This window comes from Pelophylax lessonae, assembly GCF_965119305.1.
Source record: "Pelophylax lessonae genome assembly, chromosome: 1".
Lineage (NCBI taxonomy): Eukaryota > Metazoa > Chordata > Amphibia > Anura > Ranidae > Pelophylax > Pelophylax lessonae.
Genome location: NC_138768.1, coordinates 560,179,270 through 560,197,615, shown reverse-complemented (window position 1 = coordinate 560,197,615; position 18,346 = coordinate 560,179,270). Strand labels below are relative to the sequence as shown.

The 18,346-nt window shown below is 48.9% G+C and overlaps 1 protein-coding gene across 1 annotated transcript in view; it reads left to right on the top strand.

Annotated features, from left to right (window-relative positions):
• PIK3R2 (phosphoinositide-3-kinase regulatory subunit 2) overlaps positions 1 to 18,346 on the top strand; it is a 205,807-nt gene that overhangs the window by 109,371 nt on the left and 78,090 nt on the right. Inside the window, exons 6-7 of the mRNA XM_082260724.1 lie at positions 7,840 to 7,925; positions 8,361 to 8,463. Coding sequence (XP_082116850.1) covers positions 7,840 to 7,925; positions 8,361 to 8,463 — 189 coding nt within the window. The remainder of the gene's footprint in view (positions 1 to 7,839; positions 7,926 to 8,360; positions 8,464 to 18,346) is intronic.

Here is an 18,346-nt window from a genome sequence, read left to right as displayed (position 1 = left end):
CACCAAGGGGGCACCAAGAGTCCCCGGGCGGCCAAGGAAGTGGCCGAGATCCTGTCTTGGGCCGAATCGCTCGTCCCGGACCAGGGGGAATGGTCCCTACATCCGGAGGTATTTCACCTCCTGTGCGCCCGGTGGGGGACTCCAGACGTGGATCTGTTCGCGTCCCGTCTCAACAAAAAGGTGGAAAGATTCGTGGCCAGAACTCGCGATCCTCTGGTGGATGGCGCGGATGCATTGGTGGTGTCTTGGTATCGGCTGCTGTATGCCTTTCCTCCGATTCAACTGTTGTCCAGGTTCCTCTGCAGGTTGGCGTCGGAACGGATGTCAGTCATTCTGGTGGCCCCAGACTGGCCATGGCGGTTCTGGTACGCGGACATTGTTCAGATGGTCGTCGAACCTCCGTGGCGGCTTCCGCTGCGAGACGATCTTCTGTCTCAAGGACTGATCTTCCATCCTGCTTTACAGTCTCTGGCTTTCACGGCATGGCTGTTGAAAGCCAGGTCTTGAGGGATAGAGGTCTTCCACAGGCGGTCATCCCTACCTTGTTAGAGGCTCGTAAAGCTACCTCTAGGAAGATTTATCATCGCAACTGGAAAGCGTATATCGCCTGGTGCGAAGCGCATGGGTTTCATCCTCGTTCCTTCTCGGTGGCAAAGGTCCTGGCCTTCCTGCAGAAAGGCGTGGATCAGCGTTTGGCGCTGACCGCGGTCAAGGGTCAGTCGTTGGCCTTGGCCATCTTTTTTCAACGTCCTTTGGAGTCGCATTCCTTGGTTCGCACCTTCATTTAAGGGATGCGGCATTTGGCTCCCCCGAGGAGAGCTCCCTTGCCTCCCTGGGATCTGAATTTGGTTTTGTCTGTGTTACAATGACCTCCCTTCGAGAACATCAGAGAGATTCCTCTGTCTGTGTTGTCACAGAAAGTTGCCTTTCTGGTGGCCATCACGTCGGCTCGTAGAGTGTCTGAGTTGGCGGCCTTGTCTTGCCGTTCTGGTACTTCATAGAGATTAGGTGGTTCTGCGACCCAATCAGTCTTTTCTTCCCAAGGTGGTTTCTTCGTTCCACCTCAATGAAGATATCGTGTTGCCTTCGCTGTGTGCGCGGCCCAAGCATCCCAAGGAACTTGCCTTGCATTCCCTGGATGTGGTCCGGACAGTCAAGGTTTACCTGTCCGCCACGGAGTCTGTTCGGCGGTCTGATTCTCTTTCTTCTTCCTGAGGGACCTCGGAAGGGATCGACCTCCTCCGTGGCGACCATTCCTAAGTGGATCAGACAGACCATTGTTCAGTCCTATTCTATTAAGTGTCAGGTTCCTCCTTTTCCGGTAAAGGCCCATTCTACCCGAGCCGTCAGCGCCTCTTGGGCTTTTCGCCATCAGGCTTCTGTGGCTCAGGTGTGCAAGGCGGCGACTTGGTCGTCCGTGCACACTTTCACAAAAATCTATCTTCGGATGCCTCCTTTGGCCGCAAAGTTTTGAGTGCGGCAGTTGTTTAAGGGGACATCTTTTTTCTGTCCCTTCTTCTTGGGGTTTTTTTTGTTTCTGGGTTTGTTCCATTTTTTTGTGGGCTCAGGTTGTTACTGGCCCGACTGTTTGCGTTACCTTCTGAGTTGGTTGCATTTTTTTCCCACCCCTCATACCTGCACTGCTTTGGGACATCCCATTAGTAATGGCTAATACCATCGGGCGGCGACTGTCAGAGGACATAAGAGAAAATAGAATTTTTGTAAGAACTTACTGTAAAATTATTTTCTCTGAGTCCTCTGACAGTCGCCGCCCCCACCCCTCTGTTTTTTTGGATCTGGGGGTTGTTGCCTTCCGGTACTGCTTGCTACAAACTGAGGTAATATCAGATCGGGTTCAGTATAATGGCTGAGGGATGGCCCCCTAGTGGCGTGCCGATGTATAAAAGTTTTTTTTTTTGTATTAACCTAATAATCTGCCTAGCCTTGCTCCTGCAGAGGGCTCCATTACCCATTAGTGAAGGCTAATACTATCGGGCGGCGACTGTCAGAGGACTCAGAGAAAATAATTTTACTGTAAGTTCTTACAAAAATCCTATTTTTCCATTATTTACGCTATTCCCTTCTGCAAGACTCACCGCCTCTTTCTTCCTACCATTTTTTTTGTCCCGCCTTTAGGCCTCCCTGGCTTGATCTACCCTATGAGGTTACCCTCATTATATTTAAATTCTGACTCCATGCATATATTGTTGAGAAGCCCATTACCCTACATTCACTGGTCAGGCACCGATATAACAGCTGCTTACTTAGTTCTGCATAGATAGGCTATAGGGGTCTCGGAGACCGACCACTGACCCCCAAAACAGGTTCACCTATACCCCTTTGAGGTATACTTTGGACCCCACCTTTGTCCTTGGTGGTTATTTCGTTTACCCACTACAGGACGCACTTATTTTCCTAACCGAACTACTCTAGACTTGCTCTAGACCAGTGTTTCTCAACTCCGGTCCTCAGGGCACACTAACAGGCCAGATTTTAAGTATTACCTTGGGGAGATGCAGACTAGAATACTGAAATCACTGAGCAGCAAATGATATCACCTGTGATATACTTCAGTTTTCTTGCAAACCTGGCCTGTTAGTGTGCCCTGAGGACTGGAGTTGAGAAACACTGCTCTAGACCTCCACCTTACACCCCTCCTCTCCCTTGTCTGTTAACGCTCCCCCCCCCCCTGTTTTGTTGTATTTGTTGTATTTTTTTTTTTAACCCTCTAACTAACCAAACTCCCTCCCACCGGCCCCATCTAATTGTCTTTCAACATGGCACCCCTAAATGTTCTTACGCTCAATGTTCAAGGCCTTAATTCCCCCAATAAGCGTACCAAAGCATTTTGATCATTTACAGCCTCTTCGGCCCACGTAGTATGCCTACAAGAGACCCACTTTACACCACAATCTACCACAACACCACAAACTACCCCCAAATATTTTGGTCACCAATACCCCCAGGTTTTTACCGCCTCTGCCTCCTCAAAAAAGAGGAGTCCTCATTGCATTCCACCATACCACTCCTTTTACTCTCACGAAGGTAATCAAGAACCCCAAAGGGCGATATCTACTTTTAACTGGACTACTAGTAGATAGTGACATCACGATTGTCTCGTATTACGCCCCTAACAAACGCCCACTCTCCTTCATATCCCACTTATTAGGTGTTGTTGACGCCCACAAGCACAGTACCCTTATTATATGCAGTGACTCTAACCACACGATATACCCATTCCTGGACAGGTCCCCGATTTCTCCTTCCTCCAACCCCCCTCGTCTCACGTTCCAGCAACTCCTTAACCACCACTCACTCCTGGACGCTTGGAGAGAACATAACCCTGCCAGACGCCAATGCACCCACTACTCCTACCTGCATAATGTATTTTCACGCATCAACCATATCTTCTTAACCATTGGCTCCACCACACCTCCTCCTAAATTCGTCTATTATCCCAATTGCCTGGTCCGATCACAGTGCGGTTTCCATCTCCTTATCCTCTCATCCCCAGACCTGCCCACTCCACCTGGTATATCAACGACAGCCTTTTAGCCAATTCAACCCATCGCTTGGAAATAGAAGTGGCCCTAGCCGATTATGTACAGAATAATGCATTCCCCGACCTGTCCCCCCTCACCTTATGGGAAGCCCATAAGCCTGTAATTAGAGGTATCTGCATCAGCCAGGCCTCTTTTTTGCGCAAGGAAAAACGCCTCCAGCACAAGCGTTTGGAGGAAGCCTTCACGCAAGCCTCTATTACGTTCCAGTCTCCCCCTTCTCTCAGTTCCAGGACGGAGCTTGAAAAAGCTTGACTGGAATTGGATCTCTTCCTCACAGGAGCTGCAGAAAAAGCGCTACACAGATCACACCATAAATTCTACATGAAAGCGAATAAAAATATAAAGAAATATTTCCACGCTAAAAAATGATAAAGTTAAAATGATAATAGATAATAAAAGCAGCTAGCACAAAATCAACTAACAGTGTTATTATGAAAGCGAATAAACCTGACGCCTTCTTGGCCCTGGCGCTTCGCAATCCAGAACACACCCCTAAACCAATTAGACTGAAACTCTCCCATTTATACTTCCTCTAGCAACCCCTTGAAAATTACTATTCACTTTCGTAGACACCTAACCGACCTTTACCATAATGATGGTTCCTTTCATCAGGCTAAAGCCAATGACCTCCTCTCCTCCATCTCTATGCCCACCCTTCCCTCCTCACGCAAAACTACACTTGATCAACCGATTACTGCTGAGGAAATACATATGGCTAGCAAGACTCTTAAACCCTGCAAACGTCCCGGCCCAGACGGTCTCTCAGCAACATACTATAAGAAATTTGCTCCCCTTCTTACACCATTACTCGTAGAAGCCTTTAATTCTCTAATTTCTGACCACTCCTTCCGAGCTGAGTCCCTTACAGCATCTATCTCTATCATCCCTAAGCCCCACTCTGATACTACCTCATTGTCCAATTTCAGGCCTATCTCAATCCTGAATATCTACTTTAAACTCCTTGCAAAGGTTATTTCTAACCGTTTCAATCCCTACATATGCTCCTTGATCCACAAGGATCAAGTTGGCTTCATCCCCCTCATGCCAGGCCACTGATAATATCCGTCGTGCAACACTCTTAGCACATGCAGCTCGTACCCGTTGCATACCTACCTGCTTTATTTCTCTTGATATTCGGAAGGCATTTGATACTCTGTCCTTGCCCTACCTACACTGTGTCCTGCACAAATGCCCACTTTCTACGATGGATCGAGGCCCTATACTGCAATCCTTCAGCCTTTGTTTCCTATGCAGGCTTTCGCTCGGACACATGGTAGAATGGGCCCTACCTACCGACAAGGCTGCCCCCTCTCTCCCCTCCTTTTCGCTCTCGCTATCGAACCTCTTGCTATCCTTATCCGCTCCAACCCCAACATACAAGGACTTGATCTGGGAGGTCATGCTCACAAGCTCTGCCTTTTTTGCGGATGACATCTTGCTTTTCATGACCTCCCCCCTCATCTCCTCTCCAAACCTATTGTCTACCCTCACCACCTTCGGAAACGTCTCGGGCTTACGTATTAACCTACAAAAATCTACCGCACTAGATATATCTTTGCCAGACTCCCAACGACGCCAGCTTACTGAAACACTCCCCTTTACTTGGGCTGTCAAATATATCCCCTTCCTGGGCAATAAATTCATGGCTAACCCACAAGATCTTATCTCTGCAAATTACCCTCCCATACTAACCCACCTCACATCTCTGATGGCTAAATGGAACCACCTTTCCCTCTCTTGGTTTGGGTAAAATAACGGTCACCAAAATGACAATCCTCCCCAATATTCTCCACCTGTTCCGCGTACTTTCAATTATGGGCCCATCCCACTTTCTCTGCATTCTTCAACGACGCGTCTCCACCTACATCTGGGGCAATATTAAACCGCGTGTACCCAAACCTACCCTTTTCATTCCCCGGATTAGAGGAGGACTAGGAGTACCCCACTTTCAGAAATACTATTATGCCTCACAACTCGCCCAGCTGCCAAAATACCATGCCACGACTGAAGTCCCTTTGGGTCACAATTGAATCGGTGGACTGCAACCCCCTCTCCACAGCCAACCTCTTGTGGCTACCCTCTTCTCAGCGCCGTTCTCTTGCCAACCAAATTACCCGCCACAGCATGCTCCTCTGGGACAGGCTCAAGAGCCGATACTCCCTCCAATCTCTACACAACCCTTTGCTCTCTTTTCTTCGTAATCCATCCTTCACTCCAGCCTGGTCCTCCCCATCAGCTTTCGCTAACTGGTCTAGAGCCGGAGTCCTCCGGGCATATACATTTTTCTCTTGCACCTCCTTCAAACCCTTCCAAACGCTCTGTGAAACGCACAACCTTCCCCACTCTGAACTTTTTCGGTATCTACAACTGAAACATTTTTAAGCTACAAACACCCCCTCCGACCCAACATCCTGCAACCTTTCCTCTTTCGAGCGCACCTGCAAATCGGACCCACACAAACATGGCCTGATCGCAGAACTATATTCTCATCTGCTCTCCCCAATCTCATCTGCCCCTCCCGCCTATGCCACGAAATGGATGAGTGACCTCTCCCTTTCTCTTTCTGTATCTTTCGATACAGATTGGACACATATCTGGCAGGCAACTAAATCCTCCTTACCCGAACGTCGCAGCTCTGAAAACAAATTATATGGTACTCACTAGATGGTACCTGGTTCCAGCTGGAATACACAAATTTCATCCTCACTACCCTCCACACTGCTTTAGAGGCTGGCACACATTTGCATATTTGGTGGGATTGCCCCAAAGTTAACTCTTTCTGGTATACAATGTTCCGGATTCTCTTACAACTCTTCGACACATCTCTGTCCTCCGATCCTTCCATAGCCCTCTTGAACCTGAAACCCGTCGCTCTGACACACCGCCAATTTAAACTTCTTCTCTATGTCACCACATCAGCCAAGCAGACCATTGCTAAGGCTTGGAAAACGCCCTCTTTATGTGTACTCGCTACTAAACACAGGATTACCCAAGCCATGATTCATGCTAAAATAGAGGCTGTTCTCCAGGACACAGTTCCTTAATAATCTGAAAAATGATGGACTCCTTGGATTACCCACTTCCTACCCCCTTGCCTTGACATTACTTTGATGCGCCCATGACAATGTTCTAGATTGTTTATTAGCTAATTCGGCCTTCAGTCTTCAGGTCGGCCCCTCCCCTGGGGGGGCACTCCCCATGTCTTCCCCCCTCTACTCGACTCCTCTTTGGACCCGGCTTTCCCTCTTTTTTTTCTCTCTCTCCTTTCCCCCTTCTTTCTTCCGCTTCTCTTTTCTCGCCCTCCAGGTTGCCCTCGATTATTTCCACCCCTCCCATGTACCACGATCTCCCAGACTCCTCTTGCTCTTTGGCATTGTCCCCGTTGGGGTGCCAAATAACTACGACTTTTATGCTTCACGTTATTCGTAGGAGACGACAGCAACAAATTAATCTCCACTACAAATTGCATCCTGCTTCCCATTTGTTATTCTACCCCCTGTTGTACATTGTTACTGTTTGTAATTTTGCAACACTCCTTGTTTCCATATCGTAGTTGAGCAATTCATTGTTGTTGTTAACTCCATGTCAACCCACCTACTGCCTTACACTGTGCTATGTGCCGTATTCTGTACCACTGTTTCATCTCATTTGTTCCTTCTTTATTCTTAATAAAATTTTTTGAACCAGAAAAATGGGGTTACTTGTTCTAGTTGTCGCTCTCCCTCCCTCCCTCTCTTCTTTCCTCTCGCTCCCTCTCTTCTTTCCTCTTTTTCTCTCCCCCCCCCCCTCTCTCTCTCCCCCTCGCTGTGATAAAGTACACGCCATAAACTCTGAGTATTGTGGTTGACTCCACCATCTGGAATGGCTATAAAGCCAGGAGTTTTGCCAAGCTGGCATATAAATGCTTGACATTGGGGTGATTAGTGGACATTTTTCTTTCCACTCCAACACCTGCAGAAAAGACACCTGCCTGGTCCGATATGGATTTTGAGTGCTCCCTATGCCCTTTAAAAAAAAAAAAAAAACAGAAGCAGGCCAAGGAAAGAGCTGTCATTTAGTGGTGGTAATTTTTTTTATGTCACTTTTGCTTGGCCACACCTATGTTAAATGTTTATTCGTGTCTGCCAATATTTTATTTTTAATTTATTTGCCAGTAGAAAGAAAAAAGCTATAGAAAACATTTTTTTTTTAGATTTGAGTGTTTACATTTGAAATGGCCATATTCCTTCTTGCTAATTTTCTATTTCCCATTCTGTTTTTTTTTTCTTATGTACAGGGCAGAAGCCTTGCCAGATTATCCTGCTGTGCTCTTGGAACTTCTGCTGAAGGATAATAATGTTCCTATAGAACATCCTCCTCCTGGTATGCTCATCATGTAATAAATTCATTAACATTTGTGTCTTAAAATAAATTTAACAATTCAGATTTCTTGTTAACGACCATTTTGTTTTGACCCATGAAATGATTTGTGAAACAAACAGCTTTTTTAATGTGGTCATAGTTCACCTGAAATCAGATGTTTGCTGCCTGTCAATTGTATGATAATTACATAGTTTATAAGGTTGAAAAAAGACACAGGTCCTTTCAGTTGAACCTATGTTTGTGTGATTGTTATTCTCAAACGATTCCCACAGCCCTGTATATCCGCCTCAGCTCCGGAAAGTTTCACCCCCTTCATGATCAGGCTATTTAGCACTTGCGCCACATTAACTGGTAATTGCGCAGTCATGCAGCGATATGCCCAAATTCAATTTATATATGGACTTTCAGTATGCTCCCTTGCTTTTTTTTTATCAGCTCTCCCTCCAAAACCAACAAAACCTAAACCAATGGCTGGCACAACCGATATGAGTAGAGGAACATTGCAGGACGCAGAGTGGTACTGGGGGGACGTTTCTAGGTGAGTCCAACATTTTTGGTTTTTGTTGGGGTCTATTCTGAAACCTCATACAGCGTTTTATACTTGCAAAGATAAATAGTCTTTCAGCTAGGAGTAATTGTAATTAAGATGCCTTTTTACTTACTGGGCTTGAAAAAAATAGAGTTTTTGTAAGAACTTACCATAAAACTATTTTCTCTGAGTCCTCCGACAGTCTCAGCCCCTCATACAGCCTTCATGAGTGGGTAATGGCGCCCTCTGCAGGAGTAAGCTAGGCAGTTTGAAATGTTAATAAAAACCTTTCTATACTTAGACACACCTCTAGGGGGCCATCCTCAGCCATTATCCTGATCCAGTGACTACTGTTCCTCAGTTTGTAGCAAGCAGTATCGGAAGACAACAACCCCATGAGCCAAAAAACCCAGAGGGGCGGGGGCTGCGACTGTCGGAGGACTCAGACAAAAGAGTTTTACGGTAAGTTCTTACAAAAACTCTATTTTCTCTTATGTCCTCTGACAGTCGCAGCCCCTCATACAGCCTTCACGAGTGGGAAGTCCCAAAAGCAGTGTAGGTGTGAGGGGTGGGAAAAAACGCAACCTACCCAATAGGCAACGTAACAACCAGGCCAGAGGAAGAAAACCAACAGGGCAACAGAAGCTCAACAGGAGCTAACCCAGAATAAGAAAGAACCCCACTAGGAAGAGACAGGACAAAAAACCCGACCCTTCAAACAACCGCCACACTCAAAACTTTGTGGCCAAAGGAAGCATCCGAGGATGCCATCACATCAAGTTTGTAAAACTTTGTGAAAGTGTGCACAGACGACCAGGTCGCCGCTTTGCACACCTGAGCCACAGAAGCCTGAATGCGAAACGCCCAAGAGGCACTGACAGATCTAGTAGAACGTGCCTTTACAGGGAAAGGAGGAACCTGACCCATGATTGAATAGGCATGAACAATCGTCTGTCTGATTCATTTAGAAATAGTTGCCGCGGATGCAGCCTAACCCTTGCAAGGTCCCTCAGGAAGGACAAACAGGGAATCAGACGTCCTAAAAGACTCCATGGCAGACAGGTAAATCCTGGCCGCCCGAACTACATCCAAGGAATGCAAAGCGAATTCCTCGGGATGCTTGGGCTTCGCACAAAGCAAAGGCAGAACAATATCCTCATTGAGATGGAAAGCAGACACCACCTTGGGGAGAAAAGATTGACCTATGAACAACCAGATAAGGTGAACGGCAAGACAGAGCCGCCAATTAAGAAACTCTGCGAGCAGAGGTGATAGCCACCAGAAAGGCAACCTTCTGGGACAACACAGGCAGAGGAATGTCTCTGACGTTCTCAAAGGGAGGCCGTTGCAAAATGGACAAAACCAAATTCAGGTCCCAGGGAGGCAAGGGAGCCTTCCTCGGGGGAGCCAGATGCCGCACCACTTGAATAAAGGTGCGAATCAAGGAATTAGGACTTTTGAAAAGAACGGCCAAGGCCGACAACTGACGTTTGATCGTGGTTAGAGCCTGGCGCTGATCCACGCCTTCCTGCAGGAAGGCCAAAACCCTCGCCACCAAGAAGGAGCGGGGATGGAAACCATGCGACTCGCACCAGGCAATATAGGCCTTCCAGGTGCGATGATAAAGCTTTCCGAGCCTTCAATAAGGTAGGAATGACAGCATTCGGGAGACCTCTGTCCCACAAGACTTGGCTTTCAACAGCCACGCCGTCAAAGCCAGAGATTGTAAAGCGGGATGGAAGATCGGCCCTTGAGACAGTAGATCGTCTCTCAGCGGAAGCCGCCAGGGAGGATCGACGACCATCTGCACAATGTCTGCGTACCAAGACTGGCGCGGCCAGTCTGGGTCTACCAGAATGACTTGAATCCGTTCCGACGCCAACCTGCGGAGTAACCTAGATAACAGCTGACTCAGAGGGAAGGCATTAATCAGCCGATACTGGTTCAAAGGCACCACTAACGTGTCTGTTGCGCCCGTCAGAGGATCGCGGGTTCTGGCCACAAACCTTCCCACCTTGTTGTTGAGACAGGGCGCGAACAGATCTATGACTGGAGACCCCCACCGGGCACACAGGAGGCGAAACACCTCCAGGTGCAGGGACCATTCCCCCTGGTCCAGGGTCTGGCGACTCAGATAGTCCGCCTGCCAGTTGTCTACCCCCCGAATGTAGACTGCCGAAATCGCAGGAATGCGCGTCTCGGCCCAAGATAGGATCTCGGCCACTTTCTTGGTCGCTTGGGCACTCTTGGTGCCCCCTTGGTGATTGATGTACACCACAGCCGTGGCGTTGTTCGTCTGCACCCGAACTGGGCCACCCTGGAGCCAAGTTGACCAACGGAATTGCGCGGAGCTCCAAAACGTTTATCGGCAAGGAAGCCATCTCCGCCGACCACATCCCCTGGGCACAAAGCGTTCCCAGAACTCCACCCCAGCCCATCAGGCTGGCATCCGTGGAGATCAGCGTCCACAGCAGAGGCCGGAAGGACTTGCCTTGTGTCAGAGTTGGTGACAGGAGCCACCACAAAAGATCCAATCTTGCGATGGGGCTTAGAGAAATCCTCCTGTCCAACGACTGAGGCATTCTGTCCCACTTATATTAAAAAAGAATAGCCCGCAAATGCAAAAGAAATTACTACCAAATCTGAAGAGAGTCCATAAATAAAAATGGGGGTTTGGTCCCACCATATGGCCATATCGTGCTCAAGCCCACTACTCCGTCAAAGTACCCCATTACATTTTTGATGTTCTGTCCCACTTGGCAAGAATCTCTGCTTGCAGAGTTCTCGTGTAAAACTGAGCAAATGGGATAGCCTCGAAAGCTGAAACCATCAGACCCAGAGACCGTATGCAGGCCCGCAGAGAGGAGAGATCGTTGTCCCTGAGGGGTCCGAAGCTTGTCCTCCGAGAGAGACTTTCGCCTGAGCGGAGTCCAGGACCATCCCCAGGTACGGGAGGCAAACCGAAGGAGTCAAAGACTACTTCTGGAAGTTGATGGTCCACCCGAATTCCGGAAGTGTCCGAATCATGAGCAACAGATAGCTCGTCAGCGTGGCACACAAGCTCGACCTGAACAGTAGGTCGTCCAGATAACAGAGGACCACAATCCCCTTTAATTGCAGTAAAGCTAGCACTGCAACCAAAACCTTGGTGAATACCCTGGGAGCCGAAGTGAGGCCGAAGGGCAATGCCACAAACTGATAATGCTCCTCTGACACCGCGAAGCGGAGGTACCACTGGTGACCCTCATAGATAGGGATGTGCAGATACGCATCCTTCAAGTCGATGGAGGCCAGAAAGTCCCCTGGACTCAACAATGCCACCACCGACCGGATGGATTCCATCCGGAACTTCTGTACCCTCACAAAATGGTTCAGAGACTTTAGGTCCAGGATCGGACGCGCTTTGCCCTCTTTTCTGGGCACCTTGAACAGATTGGAGTAAAAACCGCGAAACCTGTCCAAGGACTGGCAAGATGAGCTTGAACCGCCCCCTTGAGATCCCTGAAACGATCGGGAGTCAGATGAAGATTTGATGGAAAGAATCTGTCTGCGGGGTGAGATCGAAACTCGATCTTGTACCCAGAGCGAATCAGTTCGTGAATCCACCTGTCCTGGATGCTGGACAACAAGGGTTCCTGAAAACAACGCAGACGTCCCCCCACCCCTGAAACGGGTGAGGGCGTCCCTTCAAGCAGAGGTGGACTGGGCCGCCGAACTGGCCTGACCGCCCTTGGTCTTACCTGACCATGGTTTCTTGTTACCACCTGAGGACTTGAAGGACTTCCCTTTATCCTGTGCCCCGAAGGCACAAAAGGAACCACGATGAGCTTTAAAGGAAGGGCCCGGCCTAGCACGGGGGGATTTACCCTTAGAGGACTGGGGCAAAAGAGTACTCTTGCCCCCCGTAAGCCCTTTGATCAACTCATCTAGAGTGTCCCCAAAAAGTCGATTACCCACATAAGGGACATCAGCCATAGTCTTTTTTGGAAGCATGGTCAGCCGAGCAGCTTTTAAGCCAAACAATGCGGCGGATCGCAACCCCAACCGCAGACAACCTTGCAACCAAAGGGGCCTCGTCCAGGGCCGCGTCACACAGGTACATCACAGCCTGGGTCACTTGATCCATCATGTCCAGGGCAGCCAGGCCACCAACGTGCGCCTCAGTGCCCTGGTCCATTCCGTGGCAGCTTGGGAGACCATCACTAAAGCGAATACTGGTTTTAGCAGGGAGCCCGCAACCAAGTAGATATGGCGGGAAACCGTCTGCGTACGCCTATCAGCCGGATCCCTAAACACCTGGGAGTCCTCCACGGGCATTAAAGTGGACTTATTTAGTTTAGAAACGGTGTGGTCCACCTTAGGGGACACTGTCCAACGATCATCAACAGGATCCGCAAAGGGATAACGGTACTTAAACCGCTTAGGCACCGTCAGCATATGCTTAATGCGACGCCATTGGTCGTTCACGGTTTCGTGAAACTCCTCGGGACAGGGGAAAACCTGACCTGACTTCTGGGCTTTGCGGAACCCGAAAGGAAACCCGCTTACCCGACAGGGAGGGCTCATCATCCAGATTCAAAGTCTTCCTAACGGAGCTAATGAGTGCATCAACCGCGGCACGTTCCCGTCCTGCCGAAGAGGAGGACACTTCCTCCTCCCCATCTGAATGTGATGACTGAGACCCCTCAGCAGATAATGAGGCCACGGAAGAGGATTCAGGAGTACCTGAAGCCACAACCAGGTCCGTGGAAAATTTGTTATCCTGGGAGTCCATAATCGCCTTTAAAAATTAATGGGACGCTGGCCCTTTAAAACGGCGGTTCCTGCGGACCCCCACCGCAACTTGCACAACCTGTGGAGCCCCTTCAGAGAAGGTAATAGCCACAAGAGAAAACAGTTTTAGCAGGATAATGCCCGAGAAAACAGAAAAAAATCCCCCACAGTGTCAGTATATTTGCCACATGCTGCTCAGTGAAAAAAGAAAAAGAGAGGAAGTGACCTCACACCCATAGTGGCCTATGCCCGCCCTGTGCCACAAGAAAATGGTGCCTAATGAAAGTCAATGGGAGGAATCACAGGCAAAATGGCTGCCGCCCTTACTAGACATTTTCCCACACCCAAGATGGCGCCCGATCGGCACCAGAACAGGGCTCTAAAATGGCTGCTGCCCTTACAATGAGCCCAGCCAGCCTGCCCTCACCCAAGATGGCGTCCGCCCTAAAACTGCGCCAATTAAGGCATACAATCACTATCTGGCCATCGCAGGGAACCCCAAAGAGAACCCCTGGACGCTATAGAGCCCCCCAGGTACAGCTAAGTGTACCGCACAACGCCCCCAGCAGGGTCAGGGAGGGAGTGGAACTTACCACGCTAGCCAGAAGGGGGATATCACAGAAGCCACCAGTACTGCCATCCCCAAGAGTGGGCCCACAGAACACCTCCACAGATCCCAGTCCCAGGGACAAGGGGGTAGTAGTACTCACCAGTCCAGAGAAACGCGGGCACCGCTCTGATACAGGGAACCTCCCGCCCTTAGTGGGGGTGCCGTCAGCCAGTGAGGGATGCTAGCAACAGACGGGCGTTCCAGAGTTGAGACACCCCACAGCGAAGATGGATCTCCGCAGGCTCGTCCCCATCCCGAGGGGCATTGACGTTGCGAGGCCTGGGCGCACCAGTTACCTGCGACCCTCGGTGGCAGACTGGGACTCCATAAGGATCTACTGTATATTCAGTGTGAGGCCCAGCTCTGCTGTCGCTTATAGTCCTCCAGGAATGTCCCTGACTAGCGATATTGAGAGAAAATAAAAAGCTATTTTTCAAAGAAACTGAGACGCTAGGTCCCAGCCGGGAAGAGCTAGCCTACTCCTGACGCTAGGCAGCATAAAACTGAGGAACAGTGATAACTGGATCAGGATAATGGCTGAGGACGGCCCCCTAGAGGTGTGTCTAAGTATAGAAAGGTTTTTATTCCCATTTCAAACTGCCTAGCTTACTCCTGCAGAGGGCGCCATTACCCACTTGTGAAGGCTGTATGAGGGGCTGCGACTGTCGGAGGACGTAAGAGAAAAAGAAAATTATTGCAGCCACCTCATATAAGGACTTGTAAGCTGCAATGTTAAACCTCAAACCAAAAATGTAATGTGTTGCAGCTTATCAATCATTAGATTCCACCTGTTTTCACCTAGTTATCTAGGCAGTTACACATCTCCTGTCCTACAACTCTGGATGAAGGAGCAACAAAAACACCTTTAGACAGCAGCATTGTCAGTCTGGAGGAGGGGAGAGTTAGATGCACTAGCAGAATTAGATACCCTGACAAATTCAAGCCAAACTCCAGCTAACAGTTTTTAACCAGTTAAAGCAACAGTTTTGTTCCTTTTGTGATACAGGTTTATTTTATAAAAGCTGGTCATTGTAAGCACCCCTGTCAGTGTTACATGATTTGTCTCAACCCTCTAACTGCTACATCTGCAGGACAGGTTGTTCTGTTGAAAACTGACTTACTGGCAGGTTCACAAGATAAAAATAAGGGAAAGAGCCTAAAAAAAAGAATGCAGCCATAACATCTAAGTACAGTAAAACCTTGGATTGCGAGCATAATTCGTTCTGGAATCATGCTTGTAATCCAAAGCACTCTTATATCAAAGCGAATTTCCCCATAAGAAATAATGGAAACTCAGATGATTCGTTCCACAAGTCCTTCGGTTTATAGTCTATATACAAAGATTATAGCAATGTGATAGGTTGTGTAACCATAAAATGTCCATCCACAATATGCAGCCTTCCCAAGGGGATTAGAAGCAAAATCTAGCAGAGCTACAGAATATAAGAGAGATGAGAGGAGCCTCTAAGTGTAGCAATATGGTTACATTTAATGAAGGTTCAACATTTAGCAACTCAAATGGTTGATGATTAAAATAGGCACATCTAAGTATGTGGACAGCTTTACCCCAGATGCCTGCATTCTTAGATGTGCCTGTTTTAATCATCAACCATGTGAGTTGCTAAATATTGAACCTTCATTAAATGTAACCATATTGCTACACTTTAGAGGCTCCTCTCTTCTTTTTTATACATGACGCTACTTGTATATCAAGACATTGCTTGTATATCAAGTCAAAATTTATTTAAAAAATTTGCTTGTCTTGCAAAGCGCTCTCAAACCAAGGTTTTATTGTAATTTTTTTTTTTAGGTTTTCTTAGTTCGTTCTTAGGTTTAGATAAGCTTTTTAGACTTATTTATTCGGGGTTCAATATCTGAAAGAATAATGTGTACAGCAGGCTTTTACACACTATTATTACTTCCATTAAAGGCAGCCATCAGGCAGGCTGACTGTACCCAAGTTGATTATTTGATTGAGTTGGGTATAACCAGTATGCCGGATTTTTACATGAGATTATTGCCAGCGGCTATAGCCGCTAGCAATAATCACTGTATTTTTACATAGTTACATAGTTTGTGAGGTTGAAAAAAGACATCAGTCCATCCAGTTCAACCTATGATGTGTGTGTGTGTGTGTGTGTGTGTGTGTGTTTGCTGTTAACTGTACATTGTATACCCCTTTATGTTGTGGTCTTAAACCACTTCCCGCCCGCCCTTTAACAGATTGACGGCGGGTATGTGGTTGTATTATCCTGACTGGACGTCATATGACGGCGGCAGGATAATGCAGCTCTGCGCGCAGAGCGGCGATCGGTGATGCGAGGTGTCAGCCTGACACCCTGCATCTCCGATCTCGGTAAAGAGTCTACTGACGTAGCTCTTTACCATGTGACCAGCCGTGTCCAATCACGGCTGGTCACATAGTAAACAGGAACAGCCGTTGATCGGCTTTCCTTAGTTCGTGCCTGACAGGCACGAGTAAAGGAGCGCCGAACGGCGGCTCCCCTGACAGGGGGGGGTCGGCACTGGTAATCAGATCATTGATTACCAGTGCAGACCCTCGGGGGGATGCCACTAGAACCACCAGGGATGCCCACCCATGACCCCAGGGATGCCCACCTATGACTCCAGGGATGCCCACTATGGCCACCAGGGATGGCAATCGGGGCTCAGGGAGCCCCCCATTGCCCTCCCTATCAGTGCTGCCCACCAGTGCCCATCATTGCTCTCTTTCAGTGTCGCCCACCAGTGCCCATTATTGCCCACCAGTGCCGCCTATCAGAGCCCATTAGTGCCCATCAGTGCCGCCCATCAGTGCCCACCAGTGCCGCCTATCAGTGCCCATTAGTGCCACCTATCAGTGCTCGTCAGTGCCACCTATCAGTGCCCATCAATGCCGCCTAGCAGTGCCTAGCAGTGCCGCCTATCAGTGCCCACCAATGCTGCATATCTGTGCTACCTATCAGTGCCGCCTATCAGTGCCACCCCATCAGTGCCTGTCAGCGCAGTCTTATCAGTGCTCATCAGTGCAGGAAAAAAACTTTTTTATTTACAAAATTGTATAACATAAACAAAAAAACTTTTTTCTCTTACGTCCTCCGACAGTCGTCGCCTCTTCATATTCGTCACATATGGGGTATTAGACTTTGCTCCGAAGGAGTAGCTAGGCAACAGAATATGTTAACATTAAAGCTTTTAACATATCCCACCCTCAAGGGGTGGTCCCCTCAGTCAATACCCTCCTACTTCCTGCAACCATATCTCAGTTTCAATGTCTAGCTTGTCAGGAGTGGCTGGCTCTCTCTGTGCTGGGGCTTTGTGCCCCAGACTCTTTCTTCTTTTTTGATTTTTTGTTTGAGTTTTCTCTCTACCTTTACTTAGCTGTTCTTTTTGTCAGCGTTAGTTAGTTCTTCGGATGAAGAGGATCATGCGGGCTGGGTCTCGGGCTGATCCCCCTGGTCGCAGGTCGTGGGTCAGTGGCTTCCCAGCCTGCCATCGAGCGTTCAGCCAGGTAACGCTCCTGGCACAGTGAACGACCCATCCCTGTTCGGTGCAGGGATGATTGGTGAGGTGGCTACCTCACTGGACGCTGTGCGGTTTCTTCACCCCCATTCTGTGCGTCTTGTATGCGACTCTCCCTGCCTCATGTGCAGCGGCTTGTTCGCCTGTGCGGGTCCCCCACGCCATTGTGAGGTAAGTGTATCTATGTGGGGACCTGTCTGTCTGGGGGGGTGTCAGTCTGGGACTGTGTAACCTGCCTCTGTTCACACTGTTTGTCTCCCTATCATTCGGCTGCATGCTGTGGGCTGCAAGGGGGGGGGGAGCTGTGTGACACTGTGTGTGTCAGCCTTGTCAGTGTGAGAAGCTGTGTGCTGTGGGGCATGTTTTGGGCACTATACAGCGATCGCTGCGGCGATCTGACATGTTTTTTATACATGGATGACATGTGTGCATTACTGTACTGTGGAGCGGCGGTTTCGGCGCCAAACGGCGCCATTTTGCCTACACTCGCTCCGGCCGCATGTTCTACATGCATGGCGGCCATTTTCTTGTAGCCTCCCATAGGCTTTCATAGAGCGCCCTGGCAGCATCACTTCCTCTTCTCCAGGAACACCGATCGAGGCAGCAGCAGCGGCGAGGGTCTCCTCAGGTTATATCCTTCTTATCCATTGCCTGTGTCAGTTTTATTGGCCCTGTGGGGGTCTCATTGTGCTTGTGTGTGGTGCGGTGGGCTGCGCTCGCCGCGCTTGTTAAAGGGGCAGTTAACCCTTTATTATCCGGCATTTGTAATAGGGGCAATGGATTCTCAGGAGGGCAAATTTCCTACCGCCTTGGTGGAAAGCCAGGGGACCGCTGTTTCCCCCCCAGGGGGGGATTTAGCCACTATTGTGGCTGGCCTTGCTGCTCAGGTGCAGATGCTGGTGGCTGCTCAATCTACTAAAAGACCCAGAGTTTCTCTTTCCTCCAATTCTGAGGGTGAAGGTGATGGGGCTGTTATGGCGGGGGCCT